We start from the raw sequence: 25,865 nt of genomic DNA, 5'->3' as shown, positions 1-25,865 counted from the left end.
ATTGGCACAACTTGTGACGTTTTTACAACTTGTGACGTTTTTCCAACATGTGACGTAAGCGGATATCTCCGTATGTGGAATAGGTTTACCCGAAGAGCTTTGTGCGAGTCTGCAATTGTAGTCCGACGTTGGAGTCAACAAGTTCCTTCTTTTTCCTCTATCCTCTATGTGTGGCAGACTGGCTCGTACATGAACATGCATCCTCCGCTTTTGCCATTTTTAATACAAAGTAGTGTATAGTTCAAAGCTATGACTGTCCGCAGACTCCATATGGAATGGAAGAGCTAAAAACGACGCGGAGAAGACGTAGTTGTCGTGGAGGCGTGTAATTAAGACCGACCACAAAACGGCCTATCCTCAAGAGACAGTCAGAAAGGGGCTTGAAGATGGTAGAAAAAAAATCATATATTGTCCCCTGTAACGGATAATTTATATGATTAATGCTGAAATGTTATATTTATTTTTAGTAATATGTACCGTATTTTTCGGACTATAAGTCGCAGTTTTTTTCATAGTTTGGCCGGGGGTGCGACTTGTACTCAGGAGAGACTTCTGTGTGAAATTATTAACACATTACCGTAAACTATCAAATAATATTATTTAGCTCATTCACGTAAGAGACTAGACGTATAAGATTTCATGGGATTTAGCGATTAGGAGTGACAGATTGTTTGGTAAACGTATAGCATGTTCTATATGTTATAGTTATTTGAATGACTCTTACCATAATATGTTACGTTAACATACCAGGCACGTTCTCAGTTGGTTATTTATGCCTCATATAACGTACACTTATTCAGCCTGCTGTTCACTATTCTTGGTGTTGGGTTTTATCAAATACATTTCCCCCCAAAAATGCGACTTATACTCCAGTGCGACTTATATATGTTTTTTTTCCTTCTTTATTATGCATTTTCGGCCGGTATGACTTATACTCCGAAAAATACGGTACTCATTTATTAGACTGATAAACAGCAATGTACATCATTAAGAATTTATTCATACGATACCCTTATCAATAACGGTATTTATCGGTACTCTTATTGGTACTATATGTAATTTGTAGAAAAAAAGAAGTAAGAAATGCATTTTAATTAGCAATTTATATTAGTACCAGAGGTTGAACACCTCCAACATGATGTACTGTAACATCTCAGAGCAGGGAAGTCTTTTATCATTTTTTTATAAGTCTTAAAGAAGTCAACTATGTGTGCAGTGCAAGGTGAAATGCAGTTATGTCATCTCCTTGTAAAGACCACACAGATCCATCACTCTGTATTCATTACATTATGGCATGCATGTGCAAAACACAGACCTCTTGCATGATATATCATATCAAATATATCATATAAAACAATACAATTAATGTGAGTGTGTGTTTTGTAACAATAGGAATTATAATTTGTGTTTATGTTGCACACAGACGTATTTGAGTCATTGACCAGACATATTGTGTTGACAGCTACCGATGCATGTGTGTGTGTGGTGTTTATTATATAAATAAAAAGACTCAGTGAGCAAATGTAATGCTCAATCGTCCAGTTTGTAGTCAAGAGACAGAAGGAACTGGAACACATGTAAGCAAAACGTCTTTTAATGACACACAAATGCGGCACTCTAGAGTGACGTGAAACGACAAGCAGAGACCTGTCAGTCACAGTGGATGCTATCTTGCCTCAAAGCAACTTTATGTATCATTATATTATACCTCCATTTTTCACATTTTTGAGTGAATTAATATTGGTATAAAATAATAAATAAAACACGGTTGCTACTCGTGAGTAAAGGGGGTTCAGCTGAACTGAATGTGACAGCGTGTCATAATTAGTTTGTCAGCTGGAACAAAAAATACAGAGTGCAGTGTCGTTAACAGGCATGTTATTTTTGCGTCTATATTCGGAAATCCGTGTTTTTTTATCTCTGTAAAAATATAAAAAATATTTTCTCTTTTTCTTCGTTTTTTCCGACCTACAATGTGTGTTAAAATCTTGATCCGTCTCCTTGCCATACCTGCCAACAACTACGGTTTTTCCCGTAACGAGTACAGTTTTTGATAATCCAGTGGTAAAAACTACGGTTTTCCATTAAAAATGATTACCGTATTTTTCGGACTATAAGTCGCAGTTTTTTCCCCATAGTTTGGCCGGGCTCCAGTGCGATTTATATATGTTTTTTTCCTTCTTTATTATGCATTTTCGGCAGGTGCGACTTATACTCCGAAAAATACGGTAACTTTAAAATGGAAGCTACGTAGTGAAGCAACTCCACGGGCAGGGGTCAAAATATACGGGAAACATCAATGATGATTGGTTGGTTTACGTTTAAGAAAATCCATGGTTGGTTGGTTGGTTTACTATGATGAGTCACGATTGGTTAAGTTTAAGGCAAAACATTACAGACCGGCTAATCAGAGGCAAGATAGGGCGGGCTATGGAACCAGGAAGGGAAATCACAACAGACACACATCCCAATGACGACGAGAGAGTCTGAGAAGAGAAGAGGGATTATTCAAGCGGGTGATGTATATATTAAAAAAACTAGTGGAAGATAGCAGAGGGATTCTCTTCCTTATATTTTTCTTTTAGCGATGTCGACGACGTCCAGGAAACCCACAAAGCGTCTACTTGGCCACGTTTGGACAAATGTATGCGTCTGCAAAAAACATTGCCCAACACATTCATTTGAGTTGTTTACCATGTAAGCCCAAATCAAAACTGCCCTCGACATGAAGACGTGGAATACACATTTAAGAACACACATGATTGTGGATATGTGATGACCTACTCAGTGGACTAGTGGTTAGAGTGTCCGCCCTGAGATCGGTAGGTTGTGGGTTCAAACCCCGGCCGAGTCATACCAAAGACTATAAAAATGGGACCCATTACCTCCCTGCTTGGCACTCAGTATCAAGGGTTGGAATTGGGGGTTAAATCACCAAAAATGATTCCCGGGCGCGGCCACCGCTGCTGCCCACTGCTCCCCTCACCTCCCAGGGGGTGATCAAGGGTGATGGGTCAAATGCAGAGAATAATTTCGCCACACCTAGTGTGTGTGTGACAATCATTGGTACTTTAACTTTAACTTTAACTTTGCTAAATGCTAAATTAAATTTTCTTTGGTGTTTTAGAACAAGACTGTAACTGACATTTTTATTTCTACTGTTTATATTTTGACATTGAATAGATGAATCGGCAGCACGGTGACACGGGTTAGTGCATGTGCCTCACAATAAGAAGGTCCTGGGTTTAATCCCGGCACGGGGTCTTTCTGTGTGGAGTTTGCATGTTCTCCCCGTGACTGCGTGGGTTCCCTCCGGGTACTCCGGCTTCCTCCCACCGCCAAAAACATGCACCTGGGGTTAGGTTGATTGGCAATTTAAATGGTCCTTAGTGTGTGAATGTGAGTGTGAATGTTGTCTGTTTATCTGTGTTGGCCCTACGATGAGGTGGCGACTTGTCCAGGCTGTACCTTGTCTTCCGCCCGAATGCAGCTGGGATAGGCTCCAGCCACCACGGGACAAGCGGTAGAAAATGGATGAATGGATGGATAGTTGAATCATTTTGAAACATACACATGATATAGAGCGAGATGGTGCCAGTCTGTGAGTTTCAGCTGTCAAACAAATGTTTTGATTATTTTAATTTGTAACAGTAATACTAACCGTCGGGAGCTTTTCCGGGCTTATCGTTAATAGCTTTCCCTCATACTTTGCTCTCTTCCCCTCTTTTTTTCTACTGTTGCTTTTCTTTGCGACATCTCTCCTTATTGCTACTCCGCTGTTCTCACACACACACACACACACACACACACACACACACACACACACACACACACACACACACACACACACAGCACCTGACAAGCACGGCCCTCATTTGGTAGCAAAGTCGTGCGAAAACAATGTCGGAGTTTTTTTAGTTCCCGGCACTCCCATACAGTCATTTTCATTAAATAAACAAATAATCGAAGCAAAAAATGTCAATGCTTTTTTCTAATCGATTTAAACGATTAATCTACCGTATTTTTCGGACTATAAGTCGACCTGTGAAACATGGCTGGGTTTTTTAATGGCCCTAAAAAAACAGCAACAATTGAGGAAAAAGCATCAGTTAATGAAAAAAAGTTAAAATTGTAATACTAATAAAGAACAAAAACAATAAGATTTGTATATGTATAACCTTTTTGTACCGTATTTTTTGGCGTATGAGTCGCCCCGGAGTATAAATCGCACCGGCCGAAAATGCATAATAAAGAAGGAAAAAAACATATAAGTCGCACTGGAGTATAAGTCGCATTTTTTGGGGAAATGTATTTGATAAAACCCAACACCAAGAATAGACATTTGAAAGGCAATTTAAAATAAATAAAGAATAGTGAACAACAGGCTGAATAAGTGTACGTTATATGAGGCATAAATAACCAACTGAGAACGTGCCTGGTATGTTAACATAACATATTATGGTAAGAGTCATTCAAATAACTATAACATATAGAACATGCTATACGTTTACCAAACAATCTGTCACTCCTAATCGCTAAATCCCATGAAATCTTATACGTCTAGTCTCTTACGTGAATGAGATAAATAATATTATTTGATATTTTACGGTAATGTGTTAATAATTTCACACATAAGTCGCTCCTGAGTATAAGTCGCACCCCCGGCCAAACTATGAAAAAAAAAATGCGACTTATAGTCCGAAATATACGGTAATGTGGCTAACTTACAGTCAGTTCAACGATAATTAAACATGAAACCCTTGCCTTTAATCTAGAAGACGTTTGTTACTGCATGATTCACTGACTCGTTCAGATTGACCACTGACCCTTATTTCCACTCATTTCATTCAGCTTTGCCATGGATGTTTCATAATCCGCTCCAATTGTCAACAATAGACGTGGCCATGCTGACAGAAGACCGTATCTGTTGACATCATTAAAAAAGTGCCTGTTTAAATTATAGTGGTGTTTTTTGTAGGCTTAGCTTCAAGTGCTATAAATTGTTTTCTTAAGCTTCTGAACCCCTGGTCATAATAAAATTTAATGTTGCAAGATTATAAAAAGACACATTAAATTCCTAACAGCCCACATTGATAGAATTGTGGTTTTCACTAGAACGCTTGTTGCTTCAGAGGCTTTACAACAGATCTATTTTCACATTTAGCCTGTTTGGTATTTTATGACCTTAAATGCCTTAGTGGCATTTACCATATATATCCTCCTTTCAGCTTCAAACGCTAACCCCCCTCCAAATACCATCGTAGTTGCAACCTGTGTCTAGTCCTTTATCTTCAAGAACATTTGTTTAAAATCAGACAGTTTTGTCCGGTACTTGGTTGCGTAAAGACCTACAATCTAAGAATTTGTTTCTTTTTTGTTCCACAGGTGTTTGAGATTGTGGAGCGAGTAGAGGAGTTGCGCAAGAAATGGCCGGTAGCTTGGGGCAAGCTGGACGAGGGTAGCATCGGAGTGGTCTCGCCATATTCTGACCAGGTCTTTCGCATTCGTGCTGAGCTCAGAAAGAAGAGAATGCATGAGGTCAGCGTGGAGAGAGTACTCAATGTCCAGGGTGAGTGAAAGCCTTCTATCACGGTATTTTGTGTGGTAACACGTAGTATGGGGAACATATTCTAAGTAACAAAGACTTAATTTAGAGTTATTTGGAGACTAGGGGAACATGTTAGGGTTAGGGTTACTAATAAGCAATAATTCTGAGGTTATCGAGGGAAGACTCTCATACCTGCCAACTACTCCGGTTTTCCCGTAATTAGTACGGTTTTCATCAACCTATTCCGGGTTACGGTTGCAGTGATAAAAAATACGGTTTTTCATTAATTAAAATTTTTTTTTTTTTTTTAAAGTTTTATTCACGAAATCGCGTAACAACAATGACATTCGACCTGCTTCCCGTAACTTCCTATCGAGCCATTCCGCGAGGCTATTTATAGCCCCGCTGCCAAGCACAAGGCACCTGTTGTCATTGTTTCCAAACGAGCGAACGATCATGGAATCAGCCGGAGAAAAATCGCATACGAGTCTTAAACCGAAAAGAAAACTGCAGTCATTCCGTGAAGAATATTCAAAAGCCTATCCAGGAATAATTATCCGTTCCAAAAAGGGTGAAAACTACGCGAATTGCACCTTGTGCAGACAAGATTTTTCGATCGGACATGGAGGAATTAGCGATGTAAAAGACCACGTTGGGACAAAAAAACACAAGTCTAATTCCGTTGCTAGCGATACAAGTGGAAAACTTTCAACGTTTTTCGGATTTTAGCCACAAAAAGGTAATGACACCAATGTTATCTATTGGAATTGTTTAGTACTGTTATACTGTTAAAAGTGTTTATACTATTTATGCTTTCAAGTCCAAGTTGAAGAAATCTTGTTAAATGTTGACAGCATAACTACCAAAATACAGAAGTATGTCCTTAATATTTTTGCAGTGCGATTTCTGTTGAAAAGTTAAAATGATTACATTAGAGATGTGATGTGCCACTTTTCAAGTGTCTGATGGCTTCAATTAATTTTCATTAATTTTTCATATTTTGAATTCTTTTGAAAGGCTTACAAAAAAACTACATTTGAATTGTAATTCCATGCTATTGACAGGACTATTAATTTTAATGAAGTTAGCTTACCATGTTTACAGTATGATAATTGTGATAGAAATGTGAATTTTAGGCCCAGAATATTTTTTACAATTGAACAAGGCAGTAGATTATACAAGCTTGGACAGAAAGTTGATAATGACACCAATTTTTTTTTTTTATGGAATTGTTTAGTACTGTTTTACCATTTGTTTACTGTAAAAAGTGTTTATACTGTTTATACTTTCAATTAACAAATTGAAGTCTTGTGAAAGGTTGACAGGATAACTGGCATTAACTGTCAAAATAATTTCAAACTACCGGTATTGAAGTTAGCTTACAGAATAAACATGTCAATCAACCCATATGATTTTTGCTGTAATATTTTTGTTTTGAAAAGTCACTGTGACTGATAGAAAAGTGATGGTTTTAGCAACATTTTAACCTGTCTGAATGCTAATAATCATTTTGCGTCGGGGGGCGAAGCCTGAACCCCCCACCAGGACTTTGTCCTGGACCTACCGGGGCCTGCGGCCCCTGGACCCTGGCTTCTAGGTTTTTCTGATTTCAAAAGTTGGCAGGTATGGACTCTTAGTTAATGGCTTACTGGTTGTATAATAAGGCCATGCAGAAGAAGGCATTAATAAGTACTTAATAATGACTAATTAAGAGCCAATATGTTACTAATTTGCATGTTAATAAGCAACTAATTAATGGTGAATATATTCCCCATACTAAAGTGTTACCTTTTGTGTTAAATATAAGCTATAGTACTCACTTACCTCTGTCTTGTTGAATTTAAATGTGATTGTATCAATATGATGGTTATTGCCATTTAAAATGATGGTCTTGTTGTAAATGCAGCCCACAAAGTTGGTACGGTATGATTTTTAGTCTGTTTTTGCCAAGACTGCTAATTACTTGTGCACTGACAAGATTTCTTACTGTCAGAAGTTGTAATGGTCATTAAGTAGAAGCCACAAACAAACTTACATCCCAAAGCCTTTGTTAATATATATTAATACATGTTTACCTATCTCCTCTTTTAGTTTGTGAGAAAACTGCATATCCTTCTTTAGCATTTCCCACTGCAGTTACCAGTGGTCACATTGACCTTCATCAATTCTCATTATAAGCAGAATAAGAGATTCAGCCAGTCTTTCCCCTGCACCTTCCACTTGCTTTCCACCCAGAAGCTTTCTACAAATCGCTGGCTCCCTTATTAATCACACTTGGACGCAGAGACACAGACGGCACTCTAGTTAATGCCTGATTTTGAAATTTGTCATGCAAGGAGGAGTTTGTTTGTAAGATTCATCAGCAACCTCTAGAGCCAAATATTCGCTCACCATAGGCCAGGGCTATTCAACTACATAATGGGAGGGCCGCAGGGCTTGGGCCAGACATCGCATATTAACGCTGTGTTGATAAGTGCTCTGTGAAATCAATGTACTCTAGAATGAAATTGCCGTAATGCTTAAAATTAGCAAAATACTGTAAATATTACTGTATTTTCAAGACCATAGAGCGCACCGGTATATTAGCCGCACCTACTACATTTTATGGAAAAAAAATACTTTCCATATATTAGCCGCACCAGACTATAAGCCTTATATATATACGTTGTTAAATAAATATATTTACATAGAAAAATAAATGTTTATTTACATATCTTAATTGTTTCCAAATGGTGTCTGTACTACTGCAGTAAAACAGCTGTTCAAGCAAAACAGAAGTCATCGTCATGGACCCACGAGCTGCGTAAGCTAGATTTCCAATCGACTAAACAGAATCAATAACTCCACTGTTTACTGCGGAATTTGTAAAAGTGAAACAATACAAAAGATGACGCCATAGCACACCTTCTCAGCGTATTTGCTTGTTTGTTTGTTTTTTACTGCGATCCTGATTGGTTCATTATTTTTTGCTATTTGGAAGGAGTTTGCAATGCCTTCGAGCCCAGACCCTTATGTGGAGCTCAGCGAACTACAAGGATCTGGCGAGAGTCAGGTTAATAGATTCAGGCCACATCAAAAAGTAGTCCTGAATCCAATTGGAACCTAACCTTTTCAAATGTGACTTCAGTCTAAATGCAATGTGACCTGAATGTGATTTTTTTTTTTAGTCAACTTTGGGCGCGCTACGTAACTCGTGTGCGCCGGAAAGACTCGGTCGCCAGCGGAAATGAATATTTCATCTAGGGATGTCCCGATCCAGGTTTTTGCACTTCCGATCCGATACCGATATTGTTTTTGCACTTCCGATCCGATACCGATACTGGCCTATCCGAGCATGTATTAAAGTTTAAAGTTATTTAGCCTACTTAGTTGTCAGAATCATGTTGAAAAGGGTTTTAGTACTCTTGATAACAACTAGCCAGCTGAATTAGGGGAGTTTGAATAATACACAATGGTTGGTAACAAGAAACTGACCTGTTTATTCAAGGATAAACACAAAATAGACAAAATTATACATGACAAACAGAAATGGCGTCATTGAAACTAGGGCTGGGCGATATGGCCTTTTTTTAATATTACGATATTTTAAGGCCATATTGCGATACACGATATATATCTCGATATTTTGCCTTAGCCTTGAATGAACACTTGATGCATATAATCACATCAGTATGATGATTCTATGTGTTTTGATTGATTGATTGAGACTTTTATTAGTAGGTTGCACAGTGAAGTACATATTCTGTACAATTGACCACTAAATGGTAACACCCGAATAAGTTTTTCAACTTGTTTAAGTCGGGGTCCACTTAAATTGATTCATGATACAGATATATACTATCAGATATATACTATCGTCATAATACAGTCATCACACAAGATAATCACATTGAATTATTTACATTATTTATAATCCGGAGTGTGGAGGGGGGCGCCGGATGTAAGTGTCAAAAAGACAGCCAAAAGAGTTTGATATGAGAATAAATCTAAAGTTAAAATATAGGGTAGAAATGCATCCATTTGCAGGAAATGTAGTCTTGATTTTCAACATTTTCTTTCAAGGCTTGCATGTCTACATTAAAACATTCTTCTTCATACTGCATTAATATATGCTACTTTTAAACTTTCATGCAGAGAAGGAAATCACAACTAAAAAAATCACTAATTTTTTCATGCGGTGTTGATGTGGAAATGTTTGCCTCGGCATTTTGATGGTGTGGACGTGTGGCACCGAATGGAGATAAGCGTCTCGACAGACGTTACAATATTTGAACAATGATGACGAAAACTGTTTTCTCTGTCGTGTTTGTGTGTCGAAAATTGTTATGCGCTTATTTTTTTATTTGATTTTGTGCGTGGCATATAATTGCTATGCGCAGAGGACGCTTAAACAGTGCGCAATTGCACAGGCGCGCACCTTAGAGGGAGCGTTGGTCACACGGCTGCTCTAGCATCACAGCTAACGTTAGCCATGCTGTTACCTCTCTGCTGGGAGAGGACGTATAAGTATGTGACGTATGACGTGACAGTATGTGACGTGTGTCGTGACAGTATGTGACGTGTGTAAGATGGTGCGCTTGCTGTCTGTGAGAGGGAGACACAGAAAAGAGTGAGTGCTTTTTCAATGTGTATTTTACCTCTGTTTTAAATGTTATTTTTTAGTATGTCTTTTGCTTGTATTTCTTTGTGGTTTACAGCCCTTTGTTCTCAAATTTTTAAGGTGTTGCGATTTTTAATTTATTTTGTAGTAGTAGCGACCTGCTCCCGGTCAACTTCCTTTGTTTTCACTTAATCGAAGTGCGCATGCAAGTGACGTCGAGGCCACGTTGGGACCACATGCGCATTTACACTGGAGGCAGATAAATATCACATTTTACTTGCTGTGTAAACAGTCAGCTGGAAAAAATCAGATCTTAAAAAAATCGGATTTGGGCCACTTTGGCCTGCAGTGTAAAAGTAGTCAAAAGTGTAGTAAAGTAGCGGCTTATAGCCTGGAATTTATGGTATTATGGTGCTATCATGAATATGCTTGTTGCTTCATTACATACATAATTACAACATGTGTGTAAAACAGTGTTGTTGTTTTTTAGATGTTTTTAGAGTGCTTTATTGGCGGACTAGATCATAACCCCATCACCTGCATTGTTAGCTGCCTCTTACTATCAGTTTTCAACTGTTTAAAATGCACATGTGTGTTCTTGTCTGAAATAAGGTTTTTGGATGAAGGCCACAATTAAAAAAAAAAAAAAAAAAAGAAGCTGTTTCCCTTTAAAGCGTTTAGTTGATATTTATGACAAGCAGATTGAGAATGCAGTTTTGCAGTTCCTTAAAATTAAAATTAATTATTTAGCATCAGAAAAGAAACTACAGAAAACTTGATTTTAAATGTTATAGCAACGACAGGTAAATGTGTCTGTGATCATTTCTCAACAAGGATCTTACATTTTTGAAGGAGGTCTGATATACTCAACCAAAGCACCTTCTTACAGGTAAGCAGTTCAGGGTGCTGTTTCTGAGCACGGTGCGGACGCGGCATACTTGCAAGCACAAGCAGACGGCCATCAAGAGGAAAGAGCAGCTAGTGGAGGACTCCACGGAGGACCTGGACTATGGATTTTTGTCCAACTACAAGCTGCTTAACACAGCCATCACAAGAGCTCAGTCGCTGGTTGCGGTGGTGGGAGACCCAATTGCACTGTGCTCTGTGGGACGCTGCAGGTAAATACAGGCTCGGGCTCTCCCGTTTTTTCCACTTTTGACACAATACTGATATAGCACCCTTGATTAGCAGATATTAATTACATCTCTCTCTCGATCTCTCTCTATTTGTCTAAATGTGTGTGTCGATCTCTAGCTCTATTTTTCTCTCTCTCGCTATTTCCATCTCCCTCTCCCTCTCTATTTGTCTCTAGCACTATCTCATTTTCCTCTTTTATCTCGTTCTCTCTTTCTCTCTTTACCTCTCTCTCTATATATATCTCTTTATCTCTCTATTACTCTCTCTATTCCACTCTCTCTATTTTTGTCCATCGCTCTATTTCTATTTATGTCCCTATCTCTATATATGAATAAATGGTTTTTACATGCGTTTAAAAAAAAAAAAAAACATACACTTGATATGTTTACATAAATTAGAAAAAAATATTGTATGGATTTGATTGAACCCAGCTTTTTTTAAAACACATGTATGAACAATATTTTTTACTTTTTAAAGATGGGACACAACCCAGTTATTATTCACTTAAAGTTGATTATACATCTGTCAAGAGTCCCTTTACTTTAGAGTGTAGAGATTAGTTAGCTGCTACACATAAATTATCATTAATGGATCCATCCATTCATTTTCTGCCATTTGTCCCTTTCGGGGCGGCAGGGGGTGCTGGAGCCTATCCCAGCTGCACTTGGGTGGAAGGCGGCGTACACCCTGGACAAGTCTCTAGCTCATCGCACATTCACACTCCCATCCAATGTTGCCAATATGAATCATAATAATATATTATTATTTTTATGGATATATTATTAGTGCATATCTTAGGAGTTAAGTATCCCCCTTTCTTTACAAAGTAGTGACACTTATGTTTCCAGTTTTAATAAAGGGTACTTAAATGCACTACATACATAACATTCTCCGATACTGCCACATATAGATATTTTATACTTTTACCTTTCATTTGATCCAAGCAACCTATTATTGAACATTCATGGCTCTATTTATTTTATATTAGTATTAATGATGGCGTTTTTTTTTTATAACTTACACATTTAAATGACAGAAAAATAATATCCAAACTTTACAAAAGTCCAAGGCCCCATTTGCTTAAACGTGTTGCTGCAGCCAGCCTTAATGCATTGCAGCAACACGATTTTTATTTATTTATTGGGATTTGCACGTCATGCAAATTACGTTTGCGAAACAAGACAGTGTATCATGGTCTCGTGCATCGCGGTATGGTATGGGTTTGAGATGTGTGCCTGTTTCGAGATCGACTGGTTGGCGACCCCTGCTTTATTGTAAGCCTATAAGCTTTGTAGTATAGATGACAAATACTTTCTAATAGTACATCCCATTAATAACCATCAATCATCCATCCATCCATTTTTCTACTGCTTATCCCTTTCGGGATCATGGGGGGGTGCTGGAGCCTATCTCATCAAAGTTTATTTACATAGCCCTTAATCACAAGTGTCTCAAAGGGCTGCATAAGCCACAACGACATCTTCTGCTCAGATCCCACATCAGGGCAAGAAAAAACTCAACCCAATGGGATACAATGAGAAACATTGGAGGGGACCGCAGATGTTGGGACCTCCCACCCCCTGGGCGACCGGTGCAATGGATGTCGAGTGGATCTAATTAATGGTGTGAGAGTCCAGTCTGTAGTGGGGCCAGCAGGGGATCATCTTGAATGGAGACAAGTCAGCAGCGCAGAAACGTCCCCAACTGATATACAGATGAGTGGTCCACCCTGGGTGCCGACTTTGAACAGCTAGCGCAAAATCTGTGGTCACCTAATAACCTCTCCACGCAGGAGAGGGGGGCAGAGCAGAAAAGAGACGGCAGATCAACTGGTCTAAAAGGGGGTCTATTTAAAGGCAAGAGTATACAAATGAATTTTAAGGTGGGACTTACGGTAAATGCTTCTACTGAGGTAGCATCTCTAACTGTTACAGGGAGGGCATTCCAGAGTACTGGAGCCCGAATAGAAAACGCTCTATAGCCCGCAGACTTTTTTTGGGGCTCTGGGAATAACCAATTTCATTTTTACAATACTATAATATAAAACAAGCTGTGGGCCCAATAATAGCTTTGTGCTGCACTTTGGACACCACTGGTTTATAGTGTTTCTTTTAATGTAAGTGCAACAGAAAGTATAAGTAATTAAAGGGGAACATTATCACCAGACCTATGTAAGCGTCAATATATACCTTGATGTTGCAGAAAAAAGACCATATATTTTTTTAACCGATTTCCGAACTCTAAATGTGTGAATTTTGGCGAATTAAACGCCTTTCTAATATTCGCTTTCGGAGCGATGACGTCACAACGGGAAGCAATCCGCCATTTTCTCAAACAGCGAGTCAAATCAGCTCTGTTATTTTCCGTTTTTTCGACTGTTTTCCGTACCTTGGAGACATCATGCCTCGTCGGTGTGTTGTCGGAGGGTGTAACAACACGAACAGGGACGGATTCAAGTTGCACCAGTGGCCCAAAGATGCGAAAGTGGCAAGAAATTGGATGTTTGTTCCGCACACTTTACCGACGAAAGCTATGCTACGACAGAGATGGCAAGAATGTGTGGATATCCTGCGACACTCAAAGCAGATGCATTTCCAACGATAAAGTCAAAGAAATCTGCCGCCAGACCCCCATTGAATCTGCCGGAGTGTGTGAGCAATTCAGGGACAAAGGACCTCGGTAGCACGGCAAGCAATGGCGGCAGTTTGTTCCCGCAGACGAGCGAGATAAACCCCCTGGATGTCTTGGCTCACACCGTCCCTTATGCCACCGAAGATGATCAAGAGAAGAATATCGACCCTAGCTTCCCTGGCCTGCTGACATCAACTCCAAAACTGGACAGATCAGCTTTCAGGAAAAGAGCGCGGATGAGGGTAAGTCTACAGAATATATTAATTGATGAAAATTGGGCTGTCTGCACTCTCAAAGTGCATGTTGTTGCCAAATGTATTTCATATGCTGTAAACCTAGTTCATAGTTGTTAGTTTCCTTTAATGCCAAACAAACACATACCAATCGTTGGTTAGAAGGCGATCGCCGAATTCGTCCTCGCTTTCTCCCGTGTCGCTGGCTGTCGTGTCGTTTTCGTCGGTTTCGCTTGCATACGGTTCAAACCGATATGGCTCCAGAGCTTCAGTTTCTTCTTCAATTTCGTTTTCGCTACCTGCCTCCACACTACAACCATCCGTTACAATACATGCGTAATCTGTTGAATCGCTTAAGCCGCTGAAATCCGAGTCTGAATCCGAGCTAATGTCGCTATAGCTTGCTGTTCTTTCCGCCATGTTTGTTTGTATTCACTATGTGACGTCACAGGAAAATGGACGGGTGTATATAACGATGGTTAAAATCAGGCACTTTGAAGCTTTTTTTAGGGATATTGCGTGATGGGTAACATTTTGAAAAAAACTCCGAAAAATATAATAAGCCACTGGGAACTGATTTTTAATGGTTTTAACCATTCTGAAATTGTGATAATGTTCCCCTTTAATTTGTTTAATTCAGTAAAGTTCCTTATTACCTGAAGTGCATTGTTGTTATTTCAAGCTTATGTTCTCATCTCTACTGAACAATGGCATACTGCTGTCGTCATCTTCTGCACTCGTCTTCCTCCATTCACGACTTCCGGGTATTCCGGGCGTCCAGAATAATCTCTTCACACCACCGACATGACACAACCTCAGCAGGCTCAACACCGGCTGTGAAGACGTCAATCGGCAGTCTTGTGTGTTTAGTATGTCTAAATATCTGCCTCCACACCGATGCTTCACGTTTTAGTCCACTTTTAAGCAGACCACTTCCTGTCCGTCGCTTAAAAGTGCACAGGGTAGGAAATCAGTATGCAGCGGTATCTAAAAGAACAGTAGTGGCCATGATCACATGGGCTCCGCACGATGGCGGCAATCGCTGCTGGATAGAATTGCAGTGTAATACGAATACCACTGAAGTTGTTTTCCTCTGTTTTCAGAAAGTTCTGGGAGCATTTTGTGTCCATCTGTCATGAAAACGAAAGCCTCCATGGCATCACCTTCGAGCAGATTAAGGCTCAGCTCGAAGCCCTGGAGCTAAAGAAGACCTATGTTCTCAACCCTCTGGCGCCAGAATTTATCCCTCGTGCCCTCAGGCTACTGCAAGGCCACCAGTCTTCTTCACAAGCACTGCATCCCCACCACCATCATCCTCATCCTCAACATGTGCAGGCCACCTCTGCAAAGCAGGCACAGCAGCAACAGTCACCTCCTAAGGTAAGGTTTATTGCTGGAGTAACAACAATCAAGAAAGGGTCACTTAAATATAGCTTTTCCTCACAAACCCTTATTGGATACTGCCTTAGTAGAAACACGACTTTGGGCTGTAGAAAATATGCATAAAGGATAAAGTAGTGGATGTTTAAAGAGCTCATTTGCATTGTCGAAGAACTGCTGAGTTATCGCTAGGGAAAAAGTAAAGAGATTGTTCTAAATAACCTGAGAGCTGTTTAAAAAGAGGTTGACATAATAAAAGGCTTTCACATAGAGGCACAACAGGTAGCAATGCCCCGATCGATCGGCCACTGATCAGTATCGGCCCATTTCCATAAAAAAGAAAGTGGCTTTCAATGCCAATCACAAAAACATGTACATTGTTCCATGTACATTGTTGGTCCCCTGGCTGAAAGAGGCGGCTCGAAAAAAAAAAAAAAAAATCGGTCTAAGCCTGGGCCCCTGGAGAGGGGGTCCAGACTGAGGCCAAGGGAAAAATCAACTCATAGCCATAGCACACATCAAAGAACACAAAGGACATTAAAGACAAAACAGAGGTCAAAACACCGGAAGAATATTACCCAAGGGGGCGTTCCCAAATGAGAAACTTTTTCCGAGTTATTTGCATGCATGTTATATAATTGTACATTACATTTCCAATGATAATGTTATTAAATTATCTACTGAAAAAGACTACAAATTCTGTGTTACATTACATGGGACATGAAGACAGCCAAAATAGGTCATTAGATGAGAATACATCTAAAGGTTAAAATACGGTGTAGACACACCAAATTGCCGGAAATGTAGTCTTGTTTTTCAAAATGTTGTTTCTAGGCTTGCTTGGCAGAACTCAGTGCTGATAGAAATGTTCTTTTTTTCGTCAGTTTTCCACCTGATTATGTTCATTTTTACAAATTCAGGGAGTAAGTTTCTGGTTATTGGAAAAAAAAACTCTTTTTTTTTTTTTAAATGAGTAGTGGAAAGTTATTGCTGTTTACCGGTAGTTATTATGTATTATTGAATTTGTTTTGCTCAATTGTTTGTATGCAGTAACAGTAGAGGGACATAGTTAAAATATTGTGTTGATATTGTGACACTGCTCTTCTGTTTTTTTTATTGTGATCAAACTTTGAAAGCAGATCGTTCAGTGATCTTGAATATTTTGTATTGGTAAGGCTTGCACTGTGACCTTTTACAAATTGGGTATGGCCCATTATTTAGTACACTTTCCAGAACTGCAAATTCCTGCGTTACTGTTTACATCAGTAGCCAAAGGAGGAGCTTGTGTGATTTTTTTACCTGTTTTTAAATGTTTATTATAATTCACTTATATGCCAAAATACATGTCAACTTTACACATTTGTCAAAGCTGCATGCTGGCCTGCTTTCGGTGCAATGAATTATTAGGCAGAGCGTTCCTGCGTCTGTCCTCCCTGCCCTGAGGTAAAGGTTAACAAAGTCCCCACAGCTGCCAACCAGCTGCCTTCACCCATTGGGCTTCATGAGCCACAGCTCTGCAATATCAAATGGCTTTAGGACAGGGGTGTCCAAACTTTTTCCACTGAGGGCCGCACACGGAAAAATTAAAGCATGCGGGGGCATTTTGATATTTTTCATTTTCAAACCATAACAAAATATATGGATTTTTTTTTAACCTTTAGGGCTCCCGGGGACCATAAAGGGTCTGTCATTAAAAAGTTAAAAATAAGTCAAATTATTATTATTTTTTATTTAACGCTTACAGTAACTCTCTATCAACTTCAGTTTGATATAAAGTTTAAAAAAAAAAAAAAAAAGGTTTTATGCCTTTTCTGTCAAACACAACTTTGTTTTTTTTAATAGTAAGATTGAATATTTAGTAATTAAATCCCTAAAAGATCAATAATGCAGTACACCATTGATTTTAATTATTTAATATTTTTGAGTAATTACAGTGAAAAGTTAAATAAAATCCCACTAAATATATTTGGGATCCAAAAGGTCCCCCACTCTTAGAGTGATACATTTTTATTAGTTTTTATTTTACTTTCAACACTTAAGTTACGAGATCAACTTCAGATATATCTGTCGATTTTACGTTTGAACTATTATTTTTGTTTTATGCTCTATTGTCAAAGAAAGCTGTGATGTTTTTATATGGCAACCACACAATATATGCAATATTTTTTCCACATAAAACATTTTAGAGTGAAATTTTTGAAGTAATTGGAGCCATAAATAGGTAAATAATTCATTATAACATAATTTTTTGTCTTTTTTTTTTTTTTTTTTGAACAATGGCAAAAAAAAGAAAAATAAAGAAAGACATAAGAAAGAAAACTGCCTGCATGGCAGCTTTGTGTCAACATTGCAATTTTTTCTCGTTAGATTTTACCTCATTCTACTTTTAATTTTTGCAATACTATCAATTTTGCAATTTTTGCAGAATGTGTGGCGGGCCGGTAAACAATTAGCTCCGGGCCGCAAATGGTCCCCGGGCTGCACTTTGGACACCCTTGCTTTAGGAAAACAAACCCACATAAACTCTGAAAATCACAACAATCGAACGAACATATGTCAACTTCTGCAAATACGGCCATGATTGCTTAAAAAGGTAATCTCACCGTTATTACCAAAAAAAAGTGAACTGACAATTGATAACTTCAATTAACTTAATTTTCTTTCAACATGGTGTCTGATGCTCTTATAGATCAGCTTCCTAATCTCTGGCATTGGCTGTATGTTTTTTATAATAACAACCATGCTTTATTTTGAAAATAAGAACGGTATTGTGAAGCTGATCCAAAAATGAAACATAAAGCATGCTGGAAAGTATGATGCCATATCAAAGCTATCTATTTGTGTATCTGGTTGCTGACAGCCTTGGACCGGTGGCAATGTAGTGATTTGACTACACCTCCATTCCAAATTAGCTTGAAAATAGTCCTAAGAGTATGGAATGACATTTGTTTATTTTATAGATGTGTTTAGCTCGGGCTGACACCTATAACAATTGTGGCATATGTAGGACAGCCAGGACCCCTCTGCAGTTTTTCATGTTCCTATTTATTCCCCCAGCTGCGACACATAGCACAACCCAACCAAGATTTAAGCCAGTGTTCACCAACCATTTTAAGCCCAAGATCCCTGGTCTCAAACAAAAACCAAAGCAAGATCTACCCCTGCGCCAACTGTTTCTTATAGCTTTATTTTTATTTAGTTTTTTGGGCAGCATGGTGGAACAGGGGGTTAGTGCATGTGCCTCACAATACGAAGGTCCTGAGTCGTCCTGGGTTCAATCCCGGGCTCGGGATCTTTCTGTGTGGAGTTTGCATGTTCTCCCCGTGACTGCGTGGGTTCCCTCTGGGTACTCCGGCTTCCTCCAAAGATATGCACCTGGGGATAGGTTGATTGGCAACACTAAATGGTCCCTAGTATGTGAATGTGAGTGTGACTGTTGTCTGTCTATCTGTGTTGGCCCTGCGATGAGGTGGCGACTTGTCCAGGGTGTACCCCGCCTTCCGCCCGAATGCTCTCTACTATCCAATATACAGAACCTATTCCAGGATAGAGATGCTCACCATAGTTATAGTCTAAGAGGAAACAACAAATTATATTTTCCTAAATTTCGAACAACTTTAAAATCAATGCGCATTTCAGTGCGTGGAGTCAGTCTGTGGAACAACTTAGGGGACGAGTTAAAAACCTGTTCTAACATGATTCAATTTAAAAGACTGTTTAAAAAAGAAGTACTAAAGAAGTATGAGGAGGAAAGAGAGTGATGCCCTCAGCACAGAGCGATGAGAGAGAGGTGTATGGTCAGAGTGTTTGGGCCTGTGTGTGTGTGTGTGTGTGTGTGTGTGTGTGTGTGTTTTGTCTTGTCTTGTCTCATAGTAACAGTGGTACTATTGTATTGTTAGTGTACAGGAGCTTTTCTTGTTTTTGTTTGTATAGTATTGTTCTTGTATTATATTGTTTATGTTAAATGTGGAATGAGTGAGAGGGTTTGGGATATTATAAGCATTTGCTTCATCCAACCCCTTTTCAAGCCTTGCATAAATGTCTCTGCCAAAATGTAAAAACAAAAATGTGTGTTGTTGTACTGTGCAGGTTTGAAATAAATAATTCAATTCAATTCAATGCAGCTGAGATAGGCTCTAGCACCCCCCGAGACCCCAAAAGGTACAAACGGTAGAAAATGGATGGATGGAAGACAAAGCTTTGTGTTGTTATTATTGACTGATGTCATTTTTTTTTTCATCGTGCTTCCTGCTAATTTTTTTGGGTAATTTTTTTTTGTAACGTTCCCAAGGCCATTGACAAACCAGTCTCAAGCCACAGATTGCCCGCGCAGATTGCTAACTGTTTATGGCCCCTACAGTCTTAATACCGTAATATTGGTTCATCCTATGGTCACATATGGGACGTGAGTCAGCTTACGTCAGTGTTGGACGTACTAAAATCAGCTGTTCACCTGGTAGGTCTTTTTCCGTGTGATAAAGAGGATAAACAGGGAAGTCCTTTAGCTGCCGCCTTGTTTTTATCTTATAATGTGTTACTGCCTTTGCACATGTCAATCTTCAGTCTTCTATATATCGTATTTATCGGAGTATAAGTCGCACCTGCCGAAAATGCATAATAAAGAAGGGGAAAAAAACATAAGTCGCACTGTAGTATAGGTTGCATTTTTTGGGGAAATTTATTTGATAAAACCCAACACCAAGAATAGACATTTGAAAGGCAATGTAAAATAAATAAAGAATAGTGAACAACAGGCTGAATAAGTGTACGTTATATGAGGCATAAATAACCAACTGAGAACGTGCCTGGTATGTTAACGTAACATATTATGGTAAGAGTCATTCAAATAACTATAACATATAGAACATGCTATACGTTTACCAAACAATCTGTCACTCCTAATCGCTAAATCCCATGAAATCTTATACGTCTAGTCTCTTACGCGAATGAGATAAAAATCTTATACGTCTAGTCTCTTACGCGAATGAGATAAATAATATTATTTGATAGTTTACGGTAATGTGTTAATAACTTCACACATAAGTCGCTCCTGAGTATAAGTCGCACCCCCGGCCAAACTATTTAAAAAAATGCGACTTATAGTCCGAAAAATAAGGTAATAAATCAACACAATATCAGTACTTTGGAGCAATGTTCACAGACTGTAGTATTTAGGCTTGTTAGCTTCCTGTCGCATGCGAGTAATGATGGTCGTGGTTGAGGGAAGAGGTTTTTTATGTTGGATGCTAGAAAATGTCCGATGCGTCACAACAGTTAGCCTTAATGCATTGTTGCAGCTCCAAAATGTTTGTGCACGTCGTGATGCGAGTTTGCGAGACGTGTGGCTGAAGGGTTGCGGACATTTTTGCGGCCAATGTCGAGAGGCTGAAGAGAGGCGAGGCGTGCGGGCGTGTTAAGGGGTTAAAATGCGTGCCTGTTGGTCACTCTCCGGGTGGGGGTGTCACTGCTGTCATGATAATGATAATTAATTATTTGAAATATTTTCGGGGTCGATCGGTAGGGTCCCAAAGATCGACTGGTCGATAGCGATTGACAGGTTGGTGACCCCTTCTTTAGGCTTTAAATCATTCTCTCTTCCTAATGATCATTTCTAAATCTTTCAGGGCAAACATGCGAACCAAACAGAACACCTTCCACCTGAAGGATATGGTGAGTGCTCATTTTATTCAACTTATTTTTACAGCGAGTTCTTCTTTTGCGGCAGTGAAAATTCTTATGAGTACGGTACTGCCGACATGTTAGTAGATCTACAGGAGAAAGTTAAAACAAATAGAATTTTGATTAAAAAGCATTGTCAGGTTCAAACACTGATGACATCTATTAAACAAGACAAGAAGCAAAGAATCAAACTGAGGCAGAATTCAATTTTGCTCAATTGAGGAGAAACGTGTCAACCTGTAACCTCTTACAGTGTCACCAACGCTCTGACGATAAAGGTTTACGTCTTCTCTTTTGTTTGGACACTCCCTGTTTACACAACAACATCTGCTTCCAAAATCATTGTCATTGTTTTCGGTCACATTAACACAAAAGAAAAAGATGCCTCGGGCTTGGGCTGGTCCTGGCTTCAGCCTGGGCAGGTCTTCGATGACAATAGATAACCCCCTCCCGTCTCCTCCCATCGTACACAATGGAATTTTCCAAGCCTTTGCTTGGTGCAACAAAGACAGCCTCTTGTCTGTTCATTGGGAACTCAGAACGGAAAGTTTTTTGATAATTTACATACAATTTTTCTGACAATTAATTTAAATTCAACCAAACTACTATGTGATACAAACTCATGACGTACAAAGTGAAATATGGCAAATTTTTGTTATAATTTTGATGATCATGGTTTACAGTTCTTGAAAACCCCACATTTTCAATTTGAGGTTTTCATAAACTGTAAGCCACAATCATCAAACCTATATCAAAATAAGTCTTAAAATAAATTTTAAGTTGCATTGTATGAGTAAGTCACATATTAATTCCACCTTGTAAATCTTAATTGCTGCTATAGAAGCCATTTTTTTTAGTTTTCACTTGTATGTTGCAGAGACATAGCAATGCAACAAAGCAATGCAGCCGATTATACATAACATTACATATATACAGAAGAGTCATTGATCCTAATACCAAACAGTCAGCTGATTCTAACAGCAGCTCAAAGCTACATTTAACAATACAAAAAAAGTGCCATTCACGATTTAATTTCAGGTGTGGTTTAGTTACGATGAAATCTCATGTGTTTGCTGTGACAGTGTGGTTCAAGTAAGAATGCTATAATCCAAACCCTGTTGCGCACAAAACAAGCCGACCGAGACTGCTTCATGATGTGGTCTCAGTCCACTTGAAGTTGGCTCGGATGAAATGTGGTGAGGTTCAGCGAAAAAACTGCCACTTGTCTTCTTAGGTCGGGGGTCGGCAACCCGCGGCTCTTTGGCGCTGCCCTAGTGGCTCTCTGGAGCTTTTTCAAAAATGTATGAAAAATGGAAAAAGATGAGGTGGAAAAAAGATATTTTTTGTGTTAATATGGTTTCTGTAGGAGGAGAAACATGACACAAACCTTCCTAATTGTTATAAATCACACTGTTTATATTAAACATGCTTCACTGATTCGAGTATTTGGCGAGCGCCGTTTTGTCCTACTAATTTTGGCGGTCCTTGAACTCACCTTAGTTTGTTTACATGTACAACTTTCTCCGACTTTCTAGGAAGTGTTTTATGCCACTTTTTTTTCTGTCTCATTTTGTCCACCAAACGTGTGTGTGAATGCACAAAGGTGAGTTTTGTTGATGTTATTGACTTGTTGGAGTGCTTATCAGGCATATTTGGTCACTGCATGACTGCAAGCTAATCGATGCTAACATGCTATTTAGGCTAGCTGTTTGTACATATTGCATCATTATGCCTCATTTGTAGCTATATTTGAGCTCATTTAGTTTCATTTAAGTCCTCTTAATTAAATTTATATCTCATGACACACTATCTGTATGTAATATGGATTTAATTTTTTGCGGCTCCAGACAGATTTGTTTTTGTATTTTTGGTCCAATATGGCTCTTTCAACATTTTGGGTTGCCGACCCCTGTCTTAGGTACATGCTTGGGCCAGATCAGATGAGGCTGTGCATAGACCATCAGACCATTGCAAATGTTTTACGTTTTCCTTAATACTGCATCAAAAAAATATCAATATTCACAAAATCTCTGTAACACGTAGTTAATATGTCCACCCCAGGGTAGAACAAACATGTGACAAATGGCAGACATGCAATTCAGTCTATTTGGCAATTTTAATCCCAAGGTAAGAAGTATTTGCTGCTCATTTCTCATTCCAGTCCAGCCCAGCCCAGCTGTTCTAATGGGAAACCCAATCCAGGCATTTACACCACCCGTGGGTGGTGCCTCAGCTGGCATTGGCAAGTCACCCAGTCCTGTTCAAAGGATAGACCCTCACACAGGCGCCAGCATCCTTTACGTTCCGGCGGTATATGGTGGAAATATGGTCATGCCCATGCCGCTGCCTGTAAGTTTTCTGCTTGTGTTGATACACCAGAAACATAATGACACATTCACATACAGTGGTACCTCAATTTACGGGCATATTATTCCATCCACGACTGAGCTCGTAACTCAAAACCTTTGTAACTCAAATTGGCGGCCTTAATCTAGCCATGACGTTGCGCCACGATCATTTACATGTAGGGGAAACCCTGGTTTGACCGTACAGTTTGTTGGGTCAGGACTAGAACAAACTGAAACATGTCAAACACCACATCTGCAGCTTCTCCATATTTTTTTATGCATACATTCCGGCCGTTAAGACGTTTGTGGCTGCATGCTGTGGACACTGGTTGACAAGCATTTAATGTTTTGTTTTTCCGATTCGGTTATTTTGCTTCTTCTCCTTTGCAATAACATTCTCAGTTCTGGTGGTTGGAGGGCAGGATTGTGTCAAATTAAAGCATAACAAAAAGCCGAGAGACAGCTCATACTATAAATTACTCGTAAATTAAAGGCTTACTGAAACCCACTACTACCGACCACGCAGTCTGATAGTTTATACATCAATGATGAAATCTTAACATTGCAACACATGCCAATACGGCCGGGTTAGCTTACTAAAGTGCAATTTTAAATTTTGCGCGAAATATCCTGCTGAAAACGTCTCGGTATGATGACGTCAGCACGTGACGTCACGGATTGTAGAGGACATTTTGGGACAGCATGGTGGCCAGCTATTAAGTCGTCTGTTTTTATCGCAAAATTCCACAGTATTCTGGACATCTGTGTTGGTGAATCTTTTGCAATTTGTTCAATGAACAATGGAGACAGCAAAGAAGAAAGCTGTAGGTGGGAAGCGGTGTATTGCGTCAGGTGTTGTGCCGGATAACGCACCCCCGCCATAGAATGCACCCCTTGACTGTTCTGCCGGATAACACAGCCGGTGTTTCATTGTTTACATTCCCGGAAGATGACAGTCAAGCTTTACCATTGGCCTGTGGAGAACTGGGACAACAGAGACTCTTACCAGGAGGACTTTGAGTTGGATACGCAGACACGGTACCGTGGGTACGCATGCAGCTGCGGCTTCCAAACATTTGATCGCTTGCCCGTACGCGCGTGCCGCTATGTGCATGTCACGTACGTAACTTTGGGGAAATATATGTGCTGTATGAACTTTGGGGAGGTGAACGGTACTTTGGGCTGTGGGATTGAGTGTGTTGTGCAGGTGTTTGAGTTGTATTGGCGGGTTATATGGACGGGAGAGGGAGGTGTTTGTCATGCGGGATTCATTTGTGGCATATTAAATATAAGCCTGGTTGTGTTTGTGGCTAATAGAGTATATATATGTCTTGTGTTTATTTACTGTTTTAGTCATTCCCAGCTGAATATCAGGTCCCACCCGCCTCTCACAGCATCTTCCCTATCTGAATCGCTCCCACTGCCCTCTAGTCCTTCACTCTCACTTTCCTCATCCACGAATCTTTCATCCTTGCTCAAATTAATGGGGAAATGGTCGCTTTCTCGGTCCGAATCGCTCTCGCTGCTGGTGGCCATGATTGTAAACAATGTGCAGATGTGAGGAGCTCCACAACCTGTGACGTCACGCTACTCGTCTGCTACTTCCGGTACAGGCAAGGCTTTTTTATCAGCGACCAAAAGTTGCGAACTTTATCGTAGATGTTCTCTACTAAATCCTTTCAGCAAAAATATGGCAATATCGCGAAATGATCAAGTATGACACATAGAATGGACCTGCTATCCCCGTTTAAATAAGAAAATCGCATTTCAGTAGGCCTTTAAGGTGCCACTCTAATTGTTATCTAGAAGTTTGTTCTTATATTACAATCCAATGATCATTATTCACCGCTGTGATTTGTCTTCTTTGTAGTTGCCTTGGCCAGGTTACCAGAACCGCTTTGCTGTTGACCCACGTATCATGAACCACCAGGCAGCCATGGCCTACAACTTCAACCTTTTGCAGGCCCAGAACCGAGGCTCCCCAATTCCTTGCAGTGGAGTGGCACAACCATCTTCCCTCGGAGTGGGCCAACCAAGCCCCGACACCGATCTACAATCAGACGCAATCAGAAACGGCATGCTTTGATTTTTATTTCTACTGCAAATAACCAGGAACAGGATAGGACAAGAAGATAACTGTACATGTCGTTGACTAATACAGGCAAATTAGAAGGATGTCCCAAACCAGAGCCAAGTTGTTTTCACACACCAGAGAGAAAAATCACAGAAATAAAGGATAAACAGGCACGTACTTGATGGGTGAATGCATATAAATATTGGCATTACTATTTTTTTTTAAACTTTTGTTG

The 25,865-nt window shown here is 39.5% G+C and overlaps 1 protein-coding gene across 3 annotated transcripts in view; it reads left to right on the top strand.

The window, feature by feature from the left end:
* helz (helicase with zinc finger) overlaps positions 1 to 25,865 on the top strand; it is a 114,506-nt gene that overhangs the window by 75,895 nt on the left and 12,746 nt on the right. For all 3 annotated transcript variants that reach the window (XM_061922852.2, XM_061922850.2, XM_061922851.2), the window contains exons 22-28: positions 5,386 to 5,569; positions 11,038 to 11,266; positions 15,253 to 15,529; positions 21,154 to 21,199; positions 23,370 to 23,557; positions 25,427 to 25,631; positions 25,718 to 25,800. In XM_061922852.2, coding sequence (XP_061778836.2) covers positions 5,386 to 5,569; positions 11,038 to 11,266; positions 15,253 to 15,529; positions 21,154 to 21,199; positions 23,370 to 23,557; positions 25,427 to 25,631; positions 25,718 to 25,800 — 1,212 coding nt within the window. The remainder of the gene's footprint in view (positions 1 to 5,385; positions 5,570 to 11,037; positions 11,267 to 15,252; positions 15,530 to 21,153; positions 21,200 to 23,369; positions 23,558 to 25,426; positions 25,632 to 25,717; positions 25,801 to 25,865) is intronic.

The sequence above is a fragment of the Nerophis lumbriciformis genome, linkage group LG27 (genome assembly GCF_033978685.3).
Source record: "Nerophis lumbriciformis linkage group LG27, RoL_Nlum_v2.1, whole genome shotgun sequence".
NCBI lineage: Eukaryota > Metazoa > Chordata > Actinopteri > Syngnathiformes > Syngnathidae > Nerophis > Nerophis lumbriciformis.
The sequence above is the reverse complement of the archived record's forward strand: the minus strand, read 5'-3'. Positions and strand labels throughout refer to the sequence as shown.